At 44.0% G+C, this 21,928-nt stretch overlaps 1 protein-coding gene across 6 annotated transcripts in view; it reads right to left on the bottom strand.

The window, feature by feature from the left end:
* Positions 1-21,928, bottom strand: part of DIDO1 (death inducer-obliterator 1) — a 679,850-nt gene that overhangs the window by 160,895 nt on the left and 497,027 nt on the right. For all 6 annotated transcript variants that reach the window (XM_033963660.1, XM_033963661.1, XM_033963662.1 and 3 more), the window contains one exon: positions 3,846-4,005. In XM_033963660.1, the coding sequence (XP_033819551.1) occupies positions 3,846-4,005 (160 nt within the window). The remainder of the gene's footprint in view (positions 1-3,845; positions 4,006-21,928) is intronic.

Here is a 21,928-nt window from a genome sequence, read left to right as displayed (position 1 = left end):
TCCAATCCCCAGGAAGCACTCCTGTCTCCAGAGATTTATTGAACAAGTCTTTAATAGGATCCGCCAGAACATCTCTGAGCTCCCTCAGTATTCTGAGATGGATCATGTCCAGTCCCATCTCTTTGTCCACCTTCAATTTAAGTTGTTCATAAACACTTCCTCTGTGAACAGCGCAGAAACTATTTCCTTTTCGTGTGTAACTTTCCTAGACAATCTCGGTCCTTTTCCAGGATTTTCTTCCGTGAACACAGAACAGAAGTGTTTGTTTAGCATGTTTGCTTTCTAACTTTTTACATATCGGTTCCTAACATTTTTTTAGTTTAGCAATTCCATTTTTCATCTTCCTTCTTTCACTAATATATCTGAAAAAATTATGTCTCCCCTTTTTTACATTTTTAGCCATTTGCTCTTCTACCTGCGCTTTCACCAGACATATCTCTCTCTCGGCTTCTTTCAGTTTCACCTGGTAGTCCCTTTCTGTACTCCTCGTCTTGGGTTTTTAAAAAAATATTTCAGGAACGCCAACTCTTTTGCCTTTATTTTCTCCGCCACTAGTTTGGAGAACCATATCGGTTTCCTTTTTCTCTTGTTTTTATTTATTTTCTTTACATAAAGGTCTGTAGCCATTTTATTGCTCCTTTCAGCTTAAATCACTGTTTTTCCACTTCTCTTATGTCCTTTCATCCTAATAGTTCTTTCTTCAGGTATTCTTCCATTGTCTCACATGACAGCACAACACTCATGAAAGAGGCCTTCCAGAACTGCTTCAAAAATTGGCAAGAATGATGAGATAAGTGTGTTCGAAGCGAGGGGGGAATATTTTGAGGGTGATTAATGGTAATGTGTCTTTTACTGTAATACAATTTTTTAAAGTGGAGGCCATTAATTGATTATTATAATGATTAAGATTTATTCTTTTTCCTTAGAGGATAATTTATAAAAATGGGGTGGGGTGGGGGGGATAAGATAATTTAGTTAGCTAGCGGTATATTTCAACTGATTAATGGATATAAGAAACATGGTATATAGATATGAATAGAAAAGGAAAGAGGGTAAATTTATTGGAAATATGTTGTTATGAAATATAAGGGGATATATGTACTATGATGAGATATATATTGTTGTGCATTACTTTGTATAATAAAATGAATAAAGAGTTTGAGGAAGAAAGGGTGGGGGGAGGGACAGATTTAATGTAAGATTAATTGTATTATGAAAGAGGGATGTATAAGTATGTATAAGTTTGGACGAAATATTTTGTTGATATGGGAAGGGATGGGAGATGGATGGGGGGTATTAAAACATGTATAATAATATTGTTTAAGAATGTCAAGTGAGTCATGTGAATTAATTGTAATAATATTGTACACTTGTTGAAAGAAATAAAAAGGAATAAAGATTTAAAAAAAAAAAATTTAAATATTCATTGTATTTTTTTTAATCACACTTTGTATATTGCCTGCCAGAGCCCGAGTTTTCTGAAGAAACTGGTTCTATGGCATGAATATCTAGCAACCTTCGTAATGTTGCCTGGACTTTTACTGCCCTCACTGGCCAACCCACTGGCGAATCCACAAATCAATTGTAGAAAGGGCAGGTAAACTCTATCTTGTAACTTTCTCTAATATCTAGGACCCAGCAGTCAGTTATTTGTTCCCAGGCCTCCATATAGTCTGAGAGCTGACTTCTAATCTTCAGAGGATTAGCTTGAGGGCTGGTGTCATTGTAGCTTTTTGGCTGTCACTGCAAAACATGAACCGAAGCCTTGGTTCCTGAAAAATTTCTGCCACTGAGGTATCCTCACCCTGGTCTATGTCCAATATTGTCTTCTGGTCCTCCATATGAGAGGATGCCTCTTCCCCTAAGGAAGCCTTACTTTGGGACAATAAAGGGATTAAATCTGATCCCTCATCCTCCAAGTCCCTGTCCAATGGACCATCAGAGTCCAGAATAACCTCCGCTCTCAGGGAAGAAGGACTCTAAGCATCTAGAAGGGCCTGCACACTGGTCTGTCACCAGCGGATCAAATAGTTCTACCTTGTGTTTAAGTCTGCCAGAGAAGAATAATAAACTCCAGGGTAAAGGCCTGAATGAGCAACTCTCCTTCCCACTTAGGATGGAGCAATCACCTTTTCCTGGACTGTGAAAGCATCTCGCCCTCGAAGTGCAGAGAAATGCTATCCCAGGGCTCCAGGTAGTGTTCTCTCTCTGATGAGACCTCTTATCTTTCTCCAGCTCTAGAAAACTGTAGAGGAGCTAAACCCGAAATGCACACCCCTCCATCCCATATCGTATGACACTTGGCATAAGGGTGCTCACCAGCCACCTACCCAACGTAAGGCAGGAAACGGTAAATCCATCCCTGTAAGTTTTAAGGCAAAACAAGTTGTTCTTGAGAAGTCAGAAAACAGATGGCCACAGTGGCAGCGTTCTGGCACAAAAAATGGCTTCTAAATGCTTCATGGCTGACTAAAAAAAATTTTTAAAATAGGAATTTAGAAGAGGGGGGACCAGCAGTCAAAACACAATTTTCAAGTCCTCCCTGATTTTCATAGCCTGTACTCACAGACCATGTGCTGGGAAAAATGGTGCTGCAGTCTGCTTCAGCTCTCTTAAGGTGTAGCTGGATCTGGAAAGGTTTTCTGCCTCCAGCTGCTCCACGCCGAGATCTACGGGCTGCCAGTTAGTTGGACTGATCCTCTACCCCCTAGACTGCAACACATGGCAGAGGAAGGGGGGGGAGGCAAGATTCCAGCTGGCACCCTGAGCGTCCCGAAGGATCACTATTGATGCCTAACAGCCTGTGCTGAAGCTCCTGACCAAGTCAAATAAGCAAGCAAGTGCGAAGGGCTCAGAACCTTGAGCTTCACAAATCTTCAGCAGACTTAAATATCTTCTCCTCTCCAAGCAAGCAGAGCAGTCTCTTTAAACTGGAATCTACAAACTGTGCAAAAAATTCACTAATTAAACCCCCCTCCCAAAAAAACCAACAACCCAGAAAACGAAGAAATAAACAGAGATCAGAAAGATACCTTTATGCTTGCTTGCAGAATGAAGAACTGAAGGGGGCAGAAGAGACCATGGAGAAAGAGGAGTTGGAAAGCTGTAATTGACAACTTCAGCAGTATGCTTGCAAGCACAGAAGAATAACCCTATGGTTCAGCATCCTATTGCAATTTGAAGTGGTTGCTGAGAAAACAGCATCCTATTGAAAGTTGAAGTGGTTGCTGAGAAAACACCAAAAAAACTCTAGGGATTAACTTTTTTTTTTTTTTTTTTGCCTCACCCTATATACCTGGTTAATCCAGCCCAAAACATTTTATTTTTTCTGCTGCAGGAAATATATTTGGACTTACTCTAAGGCCACCTAGTTCTAAAAAAGATTTATATCCCACAGTACATAACAAATGCTTTATAGCTTAAACCAGGGGTGTCCAATGTCGGTCCTCGAGGGCCGCAGTCCAGTCGGGTTTTCAGGATTTCCCCAATGAATATGCATTGAAAGCAGTGCATGCAAATAGATCTCATGCATATTCATTGGGGAAATCCTGAAAACCTGACTGGACTGCGGCCCTCGAGGACCGACATTGGACACCCCTGGCTTAAACAAATGCTTTATAGCTTAAAGTCAAAATGTCACTGTGCTGGACTGGGTCAGTGTCATTGAATCTGAATCTATACATTTGTACTCCTGCAGCTCAAATTTACTTGTGAGTTTTCATATTTCAAAAAACACATTCCCAAATCAAAAGGCGATTAACATGAAGGCTTTAGAAATTTCAGCTGAAATTTGAATATCGGTAAACTGAACATCTATGTCGCACCCCCTCAGATAAAACACCAACCTGATTCTTGGGATCCTTAAGATTAAACATGAGGTGACGGTATTTCTTCTTATATCTCATATCTGTATCTTGAAACAAGCTGAACATCTCCTTTTCAATGTTTAGTGCAATCCTGCCCACATCATTCTCGGACATGACTAAATCATCACTATCATTGACTCTGGAAGGGGAAAAATCATTAGGATGCTAAAACACAGCACAGAGAAGTATAAACAATGAAAGTCAAATTAACAGGGAGATTCTTCTGTAAACTCTGCATCATAAAATTAAAATATTCTGAATGTTTGACCATTTTCCCGAACATTTTAGCATGTGGCAGTTAAGCAGCAGATGAGTGTCCACCAACAGAAATGAAAAATGCAAGTGAGAAATCCGCATTGCTATAATATACAGTACAGTAACTCAATTTCTTTATTTTTTTAAAGGTCAACAGAACATGCAAGACAGACTGAGTAACTGAGAAAAGCAGATAACCTTAAGCTAAATCAGTGACATTACCCTTTGCTACACTGTAGTCAGCAAAAAGAATACAGTAACTTGGTGAAGTAACTACAAGTACTATACAATATACATGCTCTTTGACTTCAAAATTCCTCTTTCTACAATTACAGAAAGATGGACCTTCAGTCTGTCCCAGTATGGCAATTCTTATGTTCTTATGTAAATCAACTTCCCACAGCAAATTTGCATTCAGTTCCTAATCAAGCATCTATGCTTTGGGCCCTTTGGGGTTAAAAATAGGGGAAAAAGTAGGATTCTGAACCCCTCAAAGGAGAAATCCAACATTAGTCAAGAACAGCATCCAATGGTTGGACCCAGAGCTCCAGAAAATCCAACTTATCATTAACTTTGCTACACATGGCTAGAATATACACTGGAAAGGAGCTTGAAGAAATCCAAGGCAGGAAGAAACTACTTTTGGCTGCAAATGGTACTATAGCTAAATCTAGGTGGATTCTGATAAAGCTCAATAGTGGTAGGAGCAAATTGCCAGGTTATAAATAAAATATGCTTTCCACAGTCCAGGCTAATACTATGTAAAATGAGATGATGTTCAAGCTAGGACCGTACTGAACAAGAATCAAAGTTTATGGAGTGTTATAAATAGATTATGTTCTTACCTTGATAAAATCTTTTCCAGTAGATAAGTGAGACATTCTAGACAAGTGACTTATCACCCAATGGCTGCGTGCCAGATGCAGAAGGAATCCACTCTGGATTTTTCTGTAACTTTCCTCTATTTCACTGGAAGCTCTAGCACTACCAGTAGTTAGTACCTAACACAAAGGGCTCCAAGGAAAGTACGTGAAGTAGGGACCCCAATGGGAACGCTCCCCAAAATCAATTGTTCTTCTCAACAAAGGAACATGAGAACATCAACTCCAAAACAGCTAACAAAGGCATCAAAGGAGCTCAGGAAAGACTCATGATTGCACATAAACATATATACAGAATTCTTTAAAACCCTGAAGGGCTGACTGGCATCCAAGAGCAACTTGGAGAAGCAAAAACAGAATGAGACAGTAGGCTGGTGCAACAAGGATAGGGCGAAAGTCTAGAATGTCTCATCTATCTACTGGAAAAGATATTATCACGTTAAGAACATCTTCTCTTTTTCTAGTGCAATAGGTGAGACATTCTAGAAAAGTGGGACATACAAGAGCAATCCCAAATAGCTAGGGCGGGCTGACTGCACCGGACCTCAAGACCGAGAACCCGAAGGCAGAATCCTGTCTTGAAACCACATCCACTCAGATAAATTTAGTGAACGTGTGCAAAGTGGACCACATCTTTACCCTGCACATCTCTTCCGGAGAGACTGCTCTAGCTTCGGCCTACAAAGAAGCCACACTTCTGGCAGAATGCGCCTTTACAGAGACGGGAAACTGTTTCTTGGAAAGAATATAAGCTAATTAAATAGCTTTTCGGATCCATCTGGAAATAGTGGCCAAGGAAGCAGGAGTGCCCCGCTCAAAAGAATGAGTCAGCACAAACAGATGGTCAGAGACAGAAAATTCGTTAGTAACCTTCAGATAATGCAGAAGAACCTTGCGCACATCCAATTTCCTCAACATGTGATCCTGCGACTATGAGCCAGAAGACTGAAGAACAGATAAACACACCTCCTGATTAACATGGAAAGATGAAGCTACCTTCAGCAAAAAAGAGGGGACAGTACACAAGGAAATCCCAGTATCTGAGATCCGCAGGAAAGGCTATACAAGAGCCTGGAGCTCCGAGACATGTCTCACGGAAGTAAAAGCGACCAGAATAATAGTCTTGAGCATCAAGTCCAAGAGGGAAGTATTTTCTAGAAGCTCAAAAGGAGCCTTGGTAAGGCTAGACAGAACCAAGTTCAGGTACCAAGAAGGGAGGTCTAATACAAAGAGCACCCTTCCGAAATTTGGTGATGTCAGGATGAGATGCAAGCAAAGAAGAAATATCCCGGGCTCTAAAACAAAAGAGCCCAGCCACTTGGACCCGAAGGGACGCTACAGTAAGGCCTTTATCAAGACCCACTTGGAAGAAGGCAAGAACCATCAAAATAGTAACATAGTAAATGACGGCAGATAAAGACCCGAATGGTCCATCCAGTCTGCCCAACCTGATTCAATTTAAATTTTTAAATTTTTTCTTCTTAGCTATTTCTGGGCAAGAATCCAAAGCTTTACCCTGTACTGTGCTTGGGTTCCAACTGCCAAAATCTCTGTTAAGACTTACTCTAGCCCATCTACACCCTCCCAGCCATTGAAGCCCTCCCCAGCCCATCCTCCACCAAAAGGCCATATACAGACACAGACCGTGCAAGTCTGCCCAGTACTGGCCTTAGTTCAATATTTAATCTTATTTTCTGATTCTAGATCCTTTGTGTTCATCCCACGCTTCTTTGAACTCAGTCACAGTTTTACTCTCCACCACCTCTCTCGGGAGCGCATTCCAGGCATCCACCACCCTCTCCGTAAAGTAGAATTTCCTAACATTGCCTTTGAATCTACCACCCCTCAACCTCAAATTATGTCCTCTGGTTTTACCATTTTCCTTTCTCTGAAAAAGATTTTGTTCTACGTTAATACCCTTCAAGTATTTGAACGTCTGAATCATATCTCCCCTGTCTCTCCTTTCCTCTAGGGTATACATATTCAGGGCTTCCAGTCTCTCCTCATACGTCATCTGGCGCAAGCCTCCTATCATTTTCGTCGCTCTCCTCTGGACCGCCTCAAGTCTTCTTACGTCCTTAGCCAGATACAGCCTCCAAAATTGAACACAATACTCCAAGTGGGGCCTTACCAATGACCTGTACAGGGGCATCAACACCTTCTTTATACAGCCCAGCATCCTTCTGGCAGCAGCCACTGCCTTGTCACACTGTTTTTTCACCTTTAGATCTTCGGACACTATCACCCCAAGGTCCCTCTCCCCGTCCATGCATATCAGCTTCTCTCCTCCCAGCATATACGGTTCCTTCCTATTATTAATCCTCAAATGCATTACTCTGCATTTCTTTGCATTGAATTTTAGTTGCCAGGCATTAGACCATTCCTCTAACTTTTGCAGATCCTTTTTCATATTTTCCACTCCCTCTTCGGTGTCTACTCTGTTACAAATCTTGGTATCATCTGCAAAAAGGCACACTTTTCCTTCTAACCCTTCAGCAATGTCACTCACAAACATATTGAACAGGATTGGCCCCAGCGGTATACGGCTTTACCTTCTACTGGTCGCGCCAGTGTTGAAAAGTCTTCCAAGCCTTAATGTAGGCAGACACAGTAGTCAAATTCTTAGACTTGAGCAGAGTAACAATGACTACAACAAAATAATTTTTGCATACTAAGGCTGCGTGCCCAATAGACATGCTGTAAGAGCAAAGTGATTCGGATCCTCCATGCAAACTGGACCCTGTGTATGAATGTCCAGATGTACGCGGAACCGCAGGCTGCAACTCAGAAGCAGATGCATCATATCTATGTACCATGGTCTACAAGGCCAGACCAGAGCCACCAGAATGACTCGGTCCTAATGGGCCGTGATCCGAACAACTAAGCCGATCATGGGCCAGGAGGAAAAACATACAGAAGAACTTCCTGCGGCCACGGCTGAACTAGAGCATCAAGACCCTTGCTTCCTGGCTCAGCTCTTCAACTGAAAAAGCAATCTGCCTTCCTGTTTTGAGCCGCAGCCATGAGGTCGAAGCGAGGCTGACTCCAGCGCCTTACGATGGCTTTAAACGCCGCTGAGGACAGCACCCACTTGACCGGATTCAGAGTCTGTCTGCTGAGAAAGTCTGCTTGAACATTGCCGACTCCTGTCATATGCGCTGCTGAGAGCGCCTGGAGGTGACACTCCACCCCGTGAAAGAGTAGGTGGGCTAACAGAGCAAAAGATGCACTCTCTGTATCTCCTTAGCAAATTACATAAGCTACCACTGTCGCGTTGTTGAAGACCCTGACCGCTTGGTCCTCCAGTCTTCTGCAGTTGCACCAGAGTCAAACGAATGACCCTCAGCTCCAACCAGTTGATCGATCATTTCATATGACAATGGGATCAACACCCCTAAATGGGACGATAGCAATGGGCTTCCCGGCCCTGAAGGCTGGCATCCATCATCACGACCCAGGAAGCAATCTGCAGTGGCATGCTTAAGGAAAGAGACTGTGGAAGGACCGCCAATTCATGCTGGCTCTGGCCTCCAGAGTCCAAGGAAGAGAGATCTAACACATCCTTGTGCGGAGCCCAATGGGAGAGCAATGCATGGCTGCCATGTCAAACAGAACACCCAGGTACTTCAGGGATTGCGTGGGCAACAAAACTGCTCTTTCTGTAATTCACAATCCACCCGAGGTCCTCCAATATCCAGATCACCTGATCCACAGTGCGCTTTCAGCAAATGAGAGGGCTCTGATCAGCCGGTTGTCCAAGTACAAGTGCACCAGCAAACCCATTTTCCTCAAGTGAGCTGCCACAACCACCACCACCTTGGAGAAGGTCCGAGGAGCCGTCTTGAGGCCGAATAGCAGAGCTGAGAAGTGGCAATTATTTTCCAAAACATGAAAGCATAGAAATTTGAGGTGAGCTGGAAAAATTGGGATGTGCAAGTAAGCTCTATGAAATCTAGAGATGCAAGGAATGCTCGTTGTGCCACTTCAGCTATGACAGACCTTACTGTCTCCATATGAAAGCACGGAATTCTGAGAGCTTTGTTCATATGTGTAAGATCCACAGTTGGAACCTTTCTTTGGCACAATAAAGTATGTGGAGTATCTGCCCGAGCCTGAGAGGTCGGGTAGCACTGGCTCTATGGCCTGAATATCCAGCAATCTTTGAACAGTGGCTTGCACTCTTGAACACTTTGTCTGGGTGCGCCCACAGGAGAGTCCACAAATCAATCCATCAGAGGCCAGGCAAATTCCAGCTTGTAGTTTAATCAAATAATGTCCAGAACCCACTGGTTGGATGTAATGGGTTCCCAGGCCTGCAGAACACTGAAAGTCTATCCCCTAACCAAAGAGAGGCATCCCTTGGCCTGGCGTCATTGTGCCTTTTTGGCAGAGCAAGCTGAATGGGAAGCAGAAGGCTGGACACATCTGGAACTGGAGAACCATTGCCTGTAGCCCTGTGAAAACCTTTTGAGACATGGCAATGGAATATGGGCGGGAATGCCTGGAGCCACTAAAATTAGACTACCCTGAACCTCTAGAGGTCCGGGGTCTGCTATCAGGCAAGGTTTTAGGGCAACGGTCCATCACCAAATTAATGAGGTCATCCAGGCCCTTGCCAAATAATAACTGCCCTTTAAAGGGAAGCCTAGCTAGAGTAGCCTTGGAGGTGGAATCACCAGCCCATTGTCAAATCCAGAGCATTCTGCAAGTAGAAATCAAATATGCTGAGACTTTAACCAGGACCCACATAAGGTCATATAAGGCATCAGCAACATAATCCCCTTCAGCCACAAGCAATCCACCTTAGGCTGCCTAAGAAGCTGGCTGCACTCCTGTGCCATAGGATAGAAACAAACACATAGCTCTTGCAACCCTAAGAGCACCTTCTGGAGAGTCCCACTACTCTGAGATCAGAATGCTTATATCAGGATGCCAGTGTAAGGAGAAAGACTGCAAATGCAGACCACATAGACACGAAGATGGAGTCATCTGAGTGACTAAATTCAACTCCTGCATAGATTCTGAAATGAGGTCGAGCAAAGTCGAAGACAAATGCAGAACCGTGAGATCATTCCCTGGTTCTAAAGCCTCTGAGGGATCCTAAGATCCAGCGTATATCCCCAGATCTCCAGGCATGGGAAGCGCAATGCCTGAAAACAAGGGGTCAGCAAGCTGGTCATCATCATAAGTATCCCCCAGGTCAAGGGCAGCCTGCCCATGAACAGCAGCTGACTGTGCCCACAAAGGACAAGTCCAAGATGGAGCGGGAATGTGCAGGTGAAGAACGGCTGCTCTGAAATGCAATCCATAGATATTTCATGAAATCCATGAAAGCCTCCAATCCCTGAGGCACAGTCACTCTTAGATAACTTCACCTTGTGTTTCTTGGGCTGTGGAAGGTCCACATCTGTCCTGCCCTGCCAAATCCCCAAAAAAGAGAAGGCCGTCCCAATGGGCTAGCCGAGCATTTTGTCACCTGCTTAGTCAGGGGTGAGGTTAAGCTTTGTGCTGCTGCCTCACACTGTTTGTGCCACGTGACACAAATGCGCTTCCGAGGCACTAAATTTGCGTAATTCTGGCAAGAATTCACAATAGGAGAGAGCCCAAGGACTCCATCCCAAGTTTTAAGGTGCTGTTTTGGAACTGCAGGGTGCTTTAAAAAAAAAAAAAAAAAAGATTGCTAAAAATTCAAGATGTCCACCTTTAAGACATTCATTGACGTCAGGGCTCATTATGGCTTCTTAGTAAAACTACATCTGACCCCCCCTCTCTTGGCTGTCTCTGGAAAAAAATCTTATATGGTACCAACAATCTTGCTTGCATCCTGTCAATATCCTCCTCTCTGAAAAAATATAATTGTATTTTCCATTCAACATATAAGGTTCTCTTACATTTTGATAGCATTATGAAAATGAAATGGAAGGACACCACATTGATTTCATTATGGAACAATGACACTTTTAAAATCAATAACATTGCCTTGAATTGGTCTATTTGGCAAAAATATGATATCTGGACACTGCAAGATCTTTTATGTAATAATTGATGGTTGGCTTTTGAAGAAGTGCGTGATAAATTTAATCTACCAGCCAATCAATATATTAATTGGCTTCAATTACAACTCGTTGTGTGTGCTTCAATTCCAGAACTTCTAAAATTGAAACCAATACCTGATCTCCTTCAAAATATTATTACTATAGCTCCTCTTAAAGGTGTTGCCTCTAAATGGTACACTTTATTGAGACAAACTTCACCTGTGTCTATATCACTAATGATGAGTGCATGGCATCCGGATTTAGACATTTCCGCTGATGATGAGCTTTGGCAGAAAGTGTGGACCAGAGTATTCAAATCTATAAGATCGGCTCCAGTCCTTCAATCAATATACTTTCTATTACATTGATCCCACTGGACGCCACATAAACTCGCTAAATTTTCCAAAGAAGGCTCCAATCTATGCTGGTTCTGTGGAAAATTCAAAGGTACACTGCCGCACACGTTATACCAATGCTCGCATATTAAATTGTATTGGAATAAAGTCTGGAGCACCATATCCACCATTCTAAATATTAATAAACTCTTACATCTTAAAATTATTATTCTTGGACAACATGGTCTCACATGTTCTATGTCCAAACCCAATGCTCGTTTACTTAACATCTTATTATTCTTGGCTATTAAAAACATCTTGCATTGTTGGAAGGACTTATCTAAGGTAGAATACATTGTATGGTGGAACACGGTATGCATAACCAACAAATTTGAAAGTGTAATCGCTGAAAAACATCATTCTACTAGTTCTTTTCTCAAAATTTGGAGACCCATTCAACTTCATTGTGACTTGGACCGTTAACATAAAATTATCTCAATGTAATACCAATGTAATATTTATATAATATATTTAGAGTCACTTCTTGTCAGTTAATTAAGTCGCTTGGGATGCTCAGTATGATGCTCATTGGGAACTCTCTTCTATTCTTTTCTTTTACTCTCAGCTGAAATTATATGTACTGGCCCTGCTGGATTTGGTTGATACGAGACACTGGTTGTATTGACTTATAAATAATACTATCTTCCTGCTTATTAACTGTGATACATACAACTAGTCTGTTTCATGTTTAAGTTACCTTTTGTATATTTACATATATGTATATTTGCATATTTATAATAATTATTTGTATACTTTGTATATTTATTTTAAAAAATAAAAATTTAAATTAAAAAAAAAAAGAAATTCATGCCAAAATCACAATTTTTCACAAAGAAAATCACAAAAACAGCGATTTTAGGATTTTTCAGATGGAGGAACACAGGGGGGATATACAGATACCTCAAAAACTGACAAATTCAGACACCCCCCAAAAAATCTACCTCGCAGGCTTTGACAGCCTTACTTACTGTGACCTGTGCTGGAAATATGCTGCAGCCTGCCTCAGTTCTGCTAAAGAGGCCAGAATCAGAGAATCACTGCCTCATGCTGGGAATGCCTCTTTGACGCTGACCAGACAGACTCAGCCAGTCAGCCATGATGTTTGACTGTGCCTCCACTCTCGTGGACTGACTGACGTGCTCAGGAAAAAGTAGAGGAGAAAAACTGCAGCCAACATCCTGCGAAATACCACTAGGTCTCCTAGGTATGCCTAACAACCTGTGCACGAACCTCTGTTCAGCAGGAAGAAAAACGCAGGGGCCCCAAGCTCCTAAGGAACCAATGAAATCTGGCTAACAGGTACCCTCTGGGATCGGCCTGTCAGCTGCAGACTGGTCTGTGTGTTCTCAATGCAGGCAGAATTTAAGAATCATCCAAGCACAAAGAAATTCCGAAAAGGGAACGAAAACAATGAATAAAATAAAAAAGAGAGAAAGCAGAACAGAAACACTCCTTCAGGCACGCTTGCAGAAGGGAAAATCTACAGGTGGTGCTAGAGCTCCCAGTAAAATAGAGGAGAGTCACAGAAAATCCAGAGTGGATTCCTTCTGCATATGGCATGTGGCCATTGGGAGATAACCCACTTGTCTAGAATATCTCACCTATTGCACTAGAAATTAAGCTTTAAAAACCTTAGCACACCTTTATTTTACTCAAATTCTCTATGCCTTTGGGTGCCAACTCAACCCGACCTGTCTGAATCACTAGAAGGGGCCCCCTTGCCACCTTGGTTTCCCATTGAGTCCTATCTTCCCATCAAAGTCCTCTCTCTCTCTCTCTCTCTCTCAGTTTCTTTAATCTCTCGCTGTACGGCAACTCCTCCAGCCCCTTAACCATTTTAGTCACTCTTCTTTGGACCCTTTCGAGTAGTACCGTGTCCTTCTTCATGTACGGTGACCAGTGTTGGACGCAGTATTCCATGTGAGGGCGTACTATGGCCCAGTACAGCGGCATGATAACCTTCTCCAATCTGTTTGTGATCCCCTTCTTAATCATTCCTAGCATCCTATTCGCCTTTTTCACTGCCACCATGCATTGCGCGGATGGCTTCATCGACCTGTCAACCAGCACTTCCAAGTCTCTTTCCAGGGGGGTCTCTCCAAGTAACGCCCCGGACATCCTGTATTTGTGTATAAAATTTTTGTTACCGACATACATCACCTTACATTTATCCATGTTGAACCTCATTTGCCATGTCGCAGCCCATTTCTCAAACGTGTTTATGTCACGTTGAAGATCTTCACAATCCTCCTGCGTCTTCACTACTCTGAATAACTTAGTATTGTCTTCATATTTAATCACCTAACTCGTCGTATCAATTTCCAGATCATTTATAAATATGTTGCAGAACATGGGTCCAAGCACCGAACCCTGCAGCATTCCACTTTTGATGCTCTTCCAGTCCGAGTACTGTCCATTTACCCCCACTCTCTGTTTCCTATCCGCCAGCCAGTTTTTAATCCACGTATTTCACCCTCGATTCCATGGTTCACAATTTTTCGAAGTAGTCGTTCATGCCTTCTGAAAATCCAGATATACAATGTCGACCGGGTCATCTTTGTCTATCTTCCTGTTTATTCCCTCGAAGAAGTACAGCAAGTTGTCAAGCAAGATCTTCCTTTGCTAAAGCCGTGCTGGCTGTCTTCATCACATCGTGTCCGTCAAGGTGCTCAATGATGCGGTCCTTTATCAGCGCCTCTACCATCTTTCCCGGTACCAAGGTAAGACTCACTGGTCTGTAATTTCCCGGATCACCCCTCGAACCTTTCTTGAATATCGGCGTAACATTCACCACCTTCCAGTCTTCCGGAATCCTTTCTGATTTGATCGACAGATTTGCTATTAGTTGAAGCAGTTCAGCTATAGCCCCGTTCAATTCCTTGATTACCCTCAGATGGATGCCATCCAGTTCCGGGGATTTATCATTTTTAAGCCTATTTATCTGCTTGCATAACTCTTCTAGACTGACTGTCAACCCTGTCAGTTTCCTATCTTCATTTCCCGCGTATAGCCTGTCGGCTTTCGGTATGTTGTGTATATCCTGTTAGGTAAACACAGACGCAAAAAAATGTGTTCAGTTTGTCGGTGATGGCTTTGTCCTTCTTTAGCACTCCCTTTATTCCATGGTCATCCAAAGGCTCCACCATTTTCTTCGCGGGTCGTTTCCCTTTAGTATATAGAAAGAACAGCTTAAAATTTTTCCCCTCCTTGGCTATTTTTTCCTCGTAGTCTCTTTTGGCCCCTCTTACCGCCTTATGGCACCTGCTTTGATACTGTTTGTGCTTTTTCCAGTTTTCGTCCATTTTTGACCTTTTCCATTCCTTAAATGAAGTCTTCTTGTCTCTGATCACTTCTTTCACCATTACTGTGAGCCACACCGGTTCCTTGTTCTTTTTCCTCTTGGATCCCTTGCCGATACGCAGTATATAAAGGATTTTACGCCTCAGTGACTGTGTCCTTAAAAAGGGACCATGCTTGTTCTAGCATCTTTACAGTGCTTATCCTCTTCTTAATCTTCTTTCCTACCATGAGTCTCATCCCTTCGTAATTCCGTTTTCGGAAGTTCAGCACCATGCCCATCGTTCTGAATCAACGTTTCGCCCCTGTGTCCAGGTCATAAGAAACATAAGAAATGCCTCCGCTGGGTCAGACCTGAGGTCCATCGCGCCCAGCAGTCTGCTCACGCGGCGGCCCAACAGGTCCAGGACCTGTGCAGTAAACCTCTATCTATATCCCTCTATCCCCTTTTCCAGCAGGAATTTGTCCAATCCTTTCTTAAACCCCAGTACCGTACTCTGCCCTATAACGTCCTCTGGAAGTGCATTCCAGGTGTCCACCACACGTTGTGTAAAGAAAAATTTCCTAGCATTCGTTTTGAATCTGTCCCTTTTCAACTTTTCCGAATGCCCTCTTGTTTTTTTATTTTCTGAAAGTTTGAAGAATCTGTCTCTCTGTACTCTCTCCATGCCCTTCATGATCTTGTAAGTCTCTATCATATCCCCTCTAAGTCTTCTCTTCTCCAGGGAAAAGAGTCCCAGTTTTTCCAATCTCTCAGCATATGAAAGGCTTTCCATCCCCTTAATCAGTCGTGTCGCTCTCCTCTGAACTCTCTCGAGTAACACCATATCCTTCTTAAGGTACGGCGACCAATACTGGATGCAGTACTCAAGATGCGGACGCACCATTGCCCGGTACAGCGGCAGGATAACTTCTTTCGTTCTGGTTGTAATACCCTTCTTGATTATATCTAGCATTCTATTTGCTCTCTTAGCGGCCCCTGCGCATTGTGCCGTCGGCTTCATTGTCATGTCCACCATTACCCCCAAGTCCCTTTCTTGGGTACTCTCATTCAATAACATCCCTCCCATTGTACAGTTGTACCTCGGGTTTCTGCTTCCCACATGTAATACTTTACATTTCTCAACATTGAACTTCATCTGCCATCTCATCACCCATTCCCCTAGTTTGTTCAAGTCCCTTTGCAATTCTTCGTGGTCCTCTTTGGTACGAGCTCCACTAAATAGTTTGGTGTCATCCGCAAATTTTATTATCTCACACTTCGTCCCTGTTTCTAGATCATTTATGAATATATTAAATAGCAGCGGCCCGAGCACCGAGCCCTGCGGGACACCACTCGTGTCCCTCCTCCAGTCCAAGTAGTGGCCCTTTACTCCTACCCTCTGTTTCCTGCCCACCAGCCAGTTTCTGATCCATCTATGTACATCTCCTTCCACCCCATGGTTCTTCAGTTTCTGGAGTAGACGTTCATGAGGCACTTTGTCAAAGGCTTTCTGGAAATCTAGGTATATGATGTCTATGGGGTCTCCTCTGTCCATCTGTTTGCTAATTCCCTTGAAGAAGTGCAATAAGTTAGTCAGGCACGATCTCCCCCTGCAGAAACCATGTTGACTGATTATCAGAAGTTCGTTTTTTTCAAAATGTTCATCAATGTTTTTTTTATCAGTGCTTCTGCCATTTTCCCCGGAACCGAGGTCAGACTCACTGGTCTGTAGTTTCCCGGGTCACCTCTTAATCCCTTTTTAAAGATGGGCGTAACGTTGGCTATCTTCCAGTCCTCCGGGATCACACCTGTTTTCAGAGATAGGTTGCAAATTTGCTGTAGTAGTTCTGCTATTTCATCCTTTAGTTCCTTCAGAACCTTTGGATGGATTCCATCCGGACCGGGGGATTTGTCAGTTTTTAGTTTTTCTATCTGCCTGCGCACATCATCAAGGCTCACTTCCATGGATGTTAACTTTTGAGCTTGATTTCCATTGAAGATTTGTTCAGGTTCCGGTATGTTGGTTGTGTCTTCGCTTGTAAATACAGACGAAAAGAACATGTTAAGTCTTTCTGCGACCTCTTTTTCTTCCTTCACCGCCCCCTTCCGGTCTCCGTCATCCAGTGGTCCCACCTCCTCTCTAGCCGGCTGTTTGCCTTTAACATATCTAAAGAACAGCTTGAAATTTCGTGCTTCCCTGGCTAGTCTCTCCTCATACTCTTTCTTGGCTTTTCGAACCACACGGTGACATTCTTTTTGATACTTCCTGTGCTCTTTCCAGTTTCTCTCAGATTTGTCCTTTTTCCATTTTCTGAATGAATTTTTCTTATTGCCTATCGCTTCCTTCACTATTTTAGTTATCCACGCCGGGTCTTTTGTTCGACTCTTGTTGCACCCTTTTCTGAATCTGGGGATATACAGATTTTGCGCCTCGCTCACCGTGTCCTTGAAAAAGGACCAGGCATGTTCTACCATCTGCCATTTTTTGGAAGTGTTCCTAAATTTCTTCTTTACCATTCCTCTCATTGCTTCGTAGTTTCCCTTCCTGAAGTTAAAAGTTGTCGCTATGGTTCTCTTTCCTTTCAGTATTCCTATTTTCACCTTGAACTTGATCATATTATGATCGCTGTTTCCCAAAGGTCCCACTACTTCCACTTCCTCTGCAGGTCCCCTTAGCCCATTTAGGATTAGATCCAGAGTGGCATTTCCTCTCGTCGGTTCTCTAACAAGCTGCTCCATGAAGCAATCTTGTACAGTCTCCAGAAATTCTGCCTTCCTAGCGCATCTTGAGCTTCCAAGACTCCAGTCTATCCCAGGGTAGTTGAAGTCTCCCATAATAACTGTGTTACCGCTTTTGCATTCTCGCTTCATCTCGGCTTCCATTTCTTCATCGATATCTCTGGTTTGTCCAGGTGGATGATAGTATAGGCCTATCTTTATTTCAGGCCCTTTCCTTCCTGGTATTTTAACCCATAGCGATTCTAGCTTGTTGGCCGTCTCTGCTGTGTCCATTCTTGTCGATTGTATGCTTTCTTTTATGTATAGTGCTGTTCCACCGCCTTTCTGTCCTGATCTGTCTTGGCGATAGAGCTTGTACCCCGGCAGTGCTGTATCCCATCTGCTTTCCTCATTCCACCATGTTTCAGAGATTCCAATGATGTCTAGGTCCTCTGCAATGGCCATGGCTTCTAATTCTCCCATTTTGTTTCTTAGGCTCCTTGCATTTGTATATATGCAATTTAGGTCCTGGAATTTTGTTGCCTTCATTTCCTTTTCCTGTGCTTCGGTCTTTAGATTCTTCTCTTTGGCTACAATCTTTCTAACCTCCTCTTCTTTGTTAGTCGAAGTGGATCATATTGTGATTATTGGTTCCCAGCGTCCCCTCTACTTTTACACCTTGTGCCGGTCCTCATAGTCCATTTAGGATTAAGTCCAGAATTGCGTTTCCTCTCATATTTTCCCTGACAAGTTGTTTCATAAGCACATAAACATTCCCTCTTGTCGGGTCAGACCAGGGGTCCATTGTGCCCAGCAGTCCGCTCCTGCGGCGGCTCCCCAGGTCCTTGACCTGTAAGTGATCCTTTACCTAAATATTTTGTTCCCTAATCATTTAATATCCTGTATAGTAACCCTCTATCTATACCCTTCAATCCCCTTCTCCTTCAGGAAATCATCCAATCCCTTTTTGAAACCCAATATCGTACTCTGTCCAGGAAGCAATCGCCTACAGCATCCAGGAACTTGGTCTCCCTAACGCTGCCGGAAGTGCCTAGGTTTTAGTCTATCCCCGGATAATTGAAGTCACCTATGATAACTGCATTGCCTCCCTTGCAGTTGCATTTAATCTCATCCGTCATTTCTCCATCAATATCTTCGGACTGCCCTGGGGGTCAGTAGTAGATGCCGATCTTCGTTTCCATTCCATTTGTTCCCAGTAGATTCAATTCCGTTCCATTTGTTCTCTCCGGTAGACTCAATTCCCTCTTTGATGTATAGGGCAATGCCCCCACCTTTCTGAGTCACTCTGTCTCTGCAGTATAGCTTGTATCCCGATAGCACAGTGTCCCAAACGTTTTCCTTGTTCCACCATGTTTCCGTGATGTCGATGATGTCAAGGTTATCTTTTTGTGCCATAGCTTCTAATTCACCCATCTTATTCTTTAGGCTCTTGTGTTCGTGTACATAGTTACACTTGAGTTTGCAGCCTGTTACTCTTGCATTTCCTTCCTTCTTGTGTCCAATTTGATCTGTCAGGATTTCTATCTTGTTTATGATCCAGTGAGTCTTCCCTGCTATCTTTCTGCACGGTATCCTCTGGGTATACTGGTTCCCGAACCATCGACTCTGTCAACTGTCGGCTTTTCTCTTCTTCTTAGTTTAAAAACTTCTCAATTTCTCTTTTGATGTTGCTTGCAAGTAGCCTCGTTTCGTCTCCGCTGAGGTGGAGTCCATCCTTCCTGAATAGCTTGCTCTTCCCCTAGAACGTCGTCCAGTTGCGCACAAAGTGGAATCCTTCTTTCTCACACCAGCGCTGCATCCACGCCTTGACTGCTTGCAGCTCTGTCTGCCTCTTCTTGTCGGCCCTGGGTACTGGCAGGATCTCCGAGAATGCTACCCTCTGCGTTCTGGTCTTCAGCTTCCTTCCTAGCATCCAGAACTGGTCCATCCGTATTTCCCTGTTGTAGTTCCTGTTGCTCACGTTGTTTGTCCCCACATGGATCACCACCGCCGTATCTTCCTCTTCCACGCTGTTGATGATCCTATCGATGCGGCTCACTATGTCTTCTACCTTGGCTCCGGGTAGATAGGTCACCAGCCAATCCTGTCTTCCTCACGCTATGTGGCTGTCAACTTGTCTGATGATGGAGTCCCCTATGACGATTGCTGTCCTCTCTATCTTCTCTTGCTTCTCTAGCCACAGATCCGTGTCCCTGGTGTATGTCCATCTCTCCAGCCGTAGGTCCGTGTTCTCTGTGCACTTCCATCTTCCCTCATCCTGGCGTTGGCTTGCATCGGATTCCTCTTCTTGTGGGTTCCCTCTGCTGTTTCCAGATCTCACTGCTGTGTCTCCCTTTTCTTCCTTGTAGTTGTCCTCCAGATGATCCTCACTCTCTGTAGGTGTATCTCGGCAGTTCCACTGTTGCTGGTGATTTTCCACGGCCTCCCTGTATGCCACCTCAATGAACTTCTCTAACTCCCGGACTTCTTCCTCCTCCTCCTCCATTGCTCGAAGAGCTTCCAGTTCCAGTATTCTGCCCTCCAGGAGTCAGACTTGTTTCTTCAGGCTCTCCAGTTCCCCGCATCGAGTGCATATATAAGACCGCCTCCCAGAGGGGAGGTATTCATACATATGCCAGATGGTGCAGAAAACTGGGCAGCTCAACTTCCTGCTTATGTCTGCTGTTTCCATTGCTGCCCACTTGCTGGTCTGCTGTGGATGTCCTCTGCGTTTGCTGTGGCTGTCCTTTGTGGCTGTTCTCTATGTCTGCTGCGGTTGCTCTTTGTTCTCCTTTGCAGTGACTCGTCCCTTTTCAAGGCCCTTCTTAAAAGCACTCTCGATAAGGCGAGCACCTTTAACGCTCGTCTTTGACACACGCCAAACTGCTGAGCACCATTGGCCGCTCGCATTTTAAGGGGGAGCGTCAGTGGATGACGTCGGGGGGTGGGCGGAGCTAACTCTTGCCGCTTACCCCTTGCTCTCTCCTGCGTTCTTTCCCCTGCTGTTTCTCTCCTCTCCTGGCTTCGTTCACAAGCCTCTACCCGATTGCCATTGGCCCCTCCCCTTTTAAGAGGGAGCTCCGGTGGATGATGTCGGAGGGTGGGCAGAGCTAACTCTCGCCACTTGCCCCTTGCTCTCTCCTCCCTTCTCTCCCCTGCTGTTTCTCTCCTGCCTTTTCTCTCCTGCTGTTTCTCTCCTCTTTCTCCTGCTGAGTAGTCCTGAAAACATAGCACCAGTTTATTATCATAAGAAAGGGAACCCCGGGAGTGAACAGCGCGTAAGTTTTCCATTTTATGAGCGTAATTCAACACTTTAAGAATCACTACCAGGGGTTTTTGAGTTGGAGAGTGCTTTGGTCCCAACCGGTGTGCTCTTTCGATACGCAGGGGTCCTGCCGCCGATTGCAGCCCAAGGGAGTCAACCAACCAAGACTCCAGGAAGGTACGGAACTCTGGGTCGGCAATAGACTCCGGGAGTACTATCAGATGGAGCTTTCCCCGTCGAGACCGATTTTTGAGTTCATTGAGTTTGTCTTCCAGGGCTGCTACTCGTGTCTGAAGAGCCAAGTGTGAAGAAGTGAGTTGCTGGATGCCATCCTCCAGCCCAGAGATCTGCTGACAATAAGAGAATTCTCCCGACAGGGAGGTCAGTTTCCCATTCAATTCTTGAGCTCAGTAGGCTTCACCTTCTCTCGCTCCTTACGGCCAAATTTAGACGTCATCGTAGATATAAACGGAACCTCCGGCACAAGGAGTCAATCTGCCTCAGGTAAGGAGAATATCATCTGCGTGGAAAATCAAATACCGATTTGGTAACACAAGATTAGAGAGAGAGGCCCGGGAGATCGAAGCACACACGTCTGCACTTCAGTGCTGCATCACGTAACCTCTGTCTGAAAGTTCTAAAGGGAAGAATGATAGACTGATGGAGACAGAAACTTGGAGTGGAGCTGTGGCAGTGGAGAAGAAATAGGCTGAGGGTGACAGGAACTCAGAGAGGGAGCATGCGCTGTAATGGGGGAAGGGAACTGAGAAAAAATACATAATTTGGGAAATAAGAGTAAGAGCAGACAGGAAGAAATGTTTGCTGCGGGCATTTGGCAATGGTGGAGATGACTTGGAGGGCAGGGAGAGAGAAAGACAGATAAAGAAGGGGCAGGAGAGAGAAAGAAAGACAAAGAAAGAAGGGGGCATGGAGAGAGAGAGAAAAAAAGAGGGGGCAGAGAGAGTAAGAAAAAGTTGGGGGAGGGAATGGAGTGTGTCGGGTGGCGGGAGCAGACAGGGAGAGAGGAAGAAAAAAGTTGTACTCATGAAGGGACAGAGAGAGATGTTGGTTGGGGATGAAATAAGGTCTGGAGGAGAGGAAGCATACAGGAGGCAGAAAGAAGGTAAGAAATACTGGATGCACAGTCAGAAGGAAGTGCAACCAGACTCATGAAATCACCAAACAACAAAGATAGGAAAATGATTTTATTTTCAATTTAGTGATCAAAATGTG

Source organism: Geotrypetes seraphini, chromosome 11 (assembly GCF_902459505.1).
Source record: "Geotrypetes seraphini chromosome 11, aGeoSer1.1, whole genome shotgun sequence".
NCBI classification, from domain to species: Eukaryota; Metazoa; Chordata; class Amphibia; order Gymnophiona; family Dermophiidae; genus Geotrypetes; species Geotrypetes seraphini.
The sequence above is the reverse complement of the archived record's forward strand: the minus strand, read 5'-3'. Positions and strand labels throughout refer to the sequence as shown.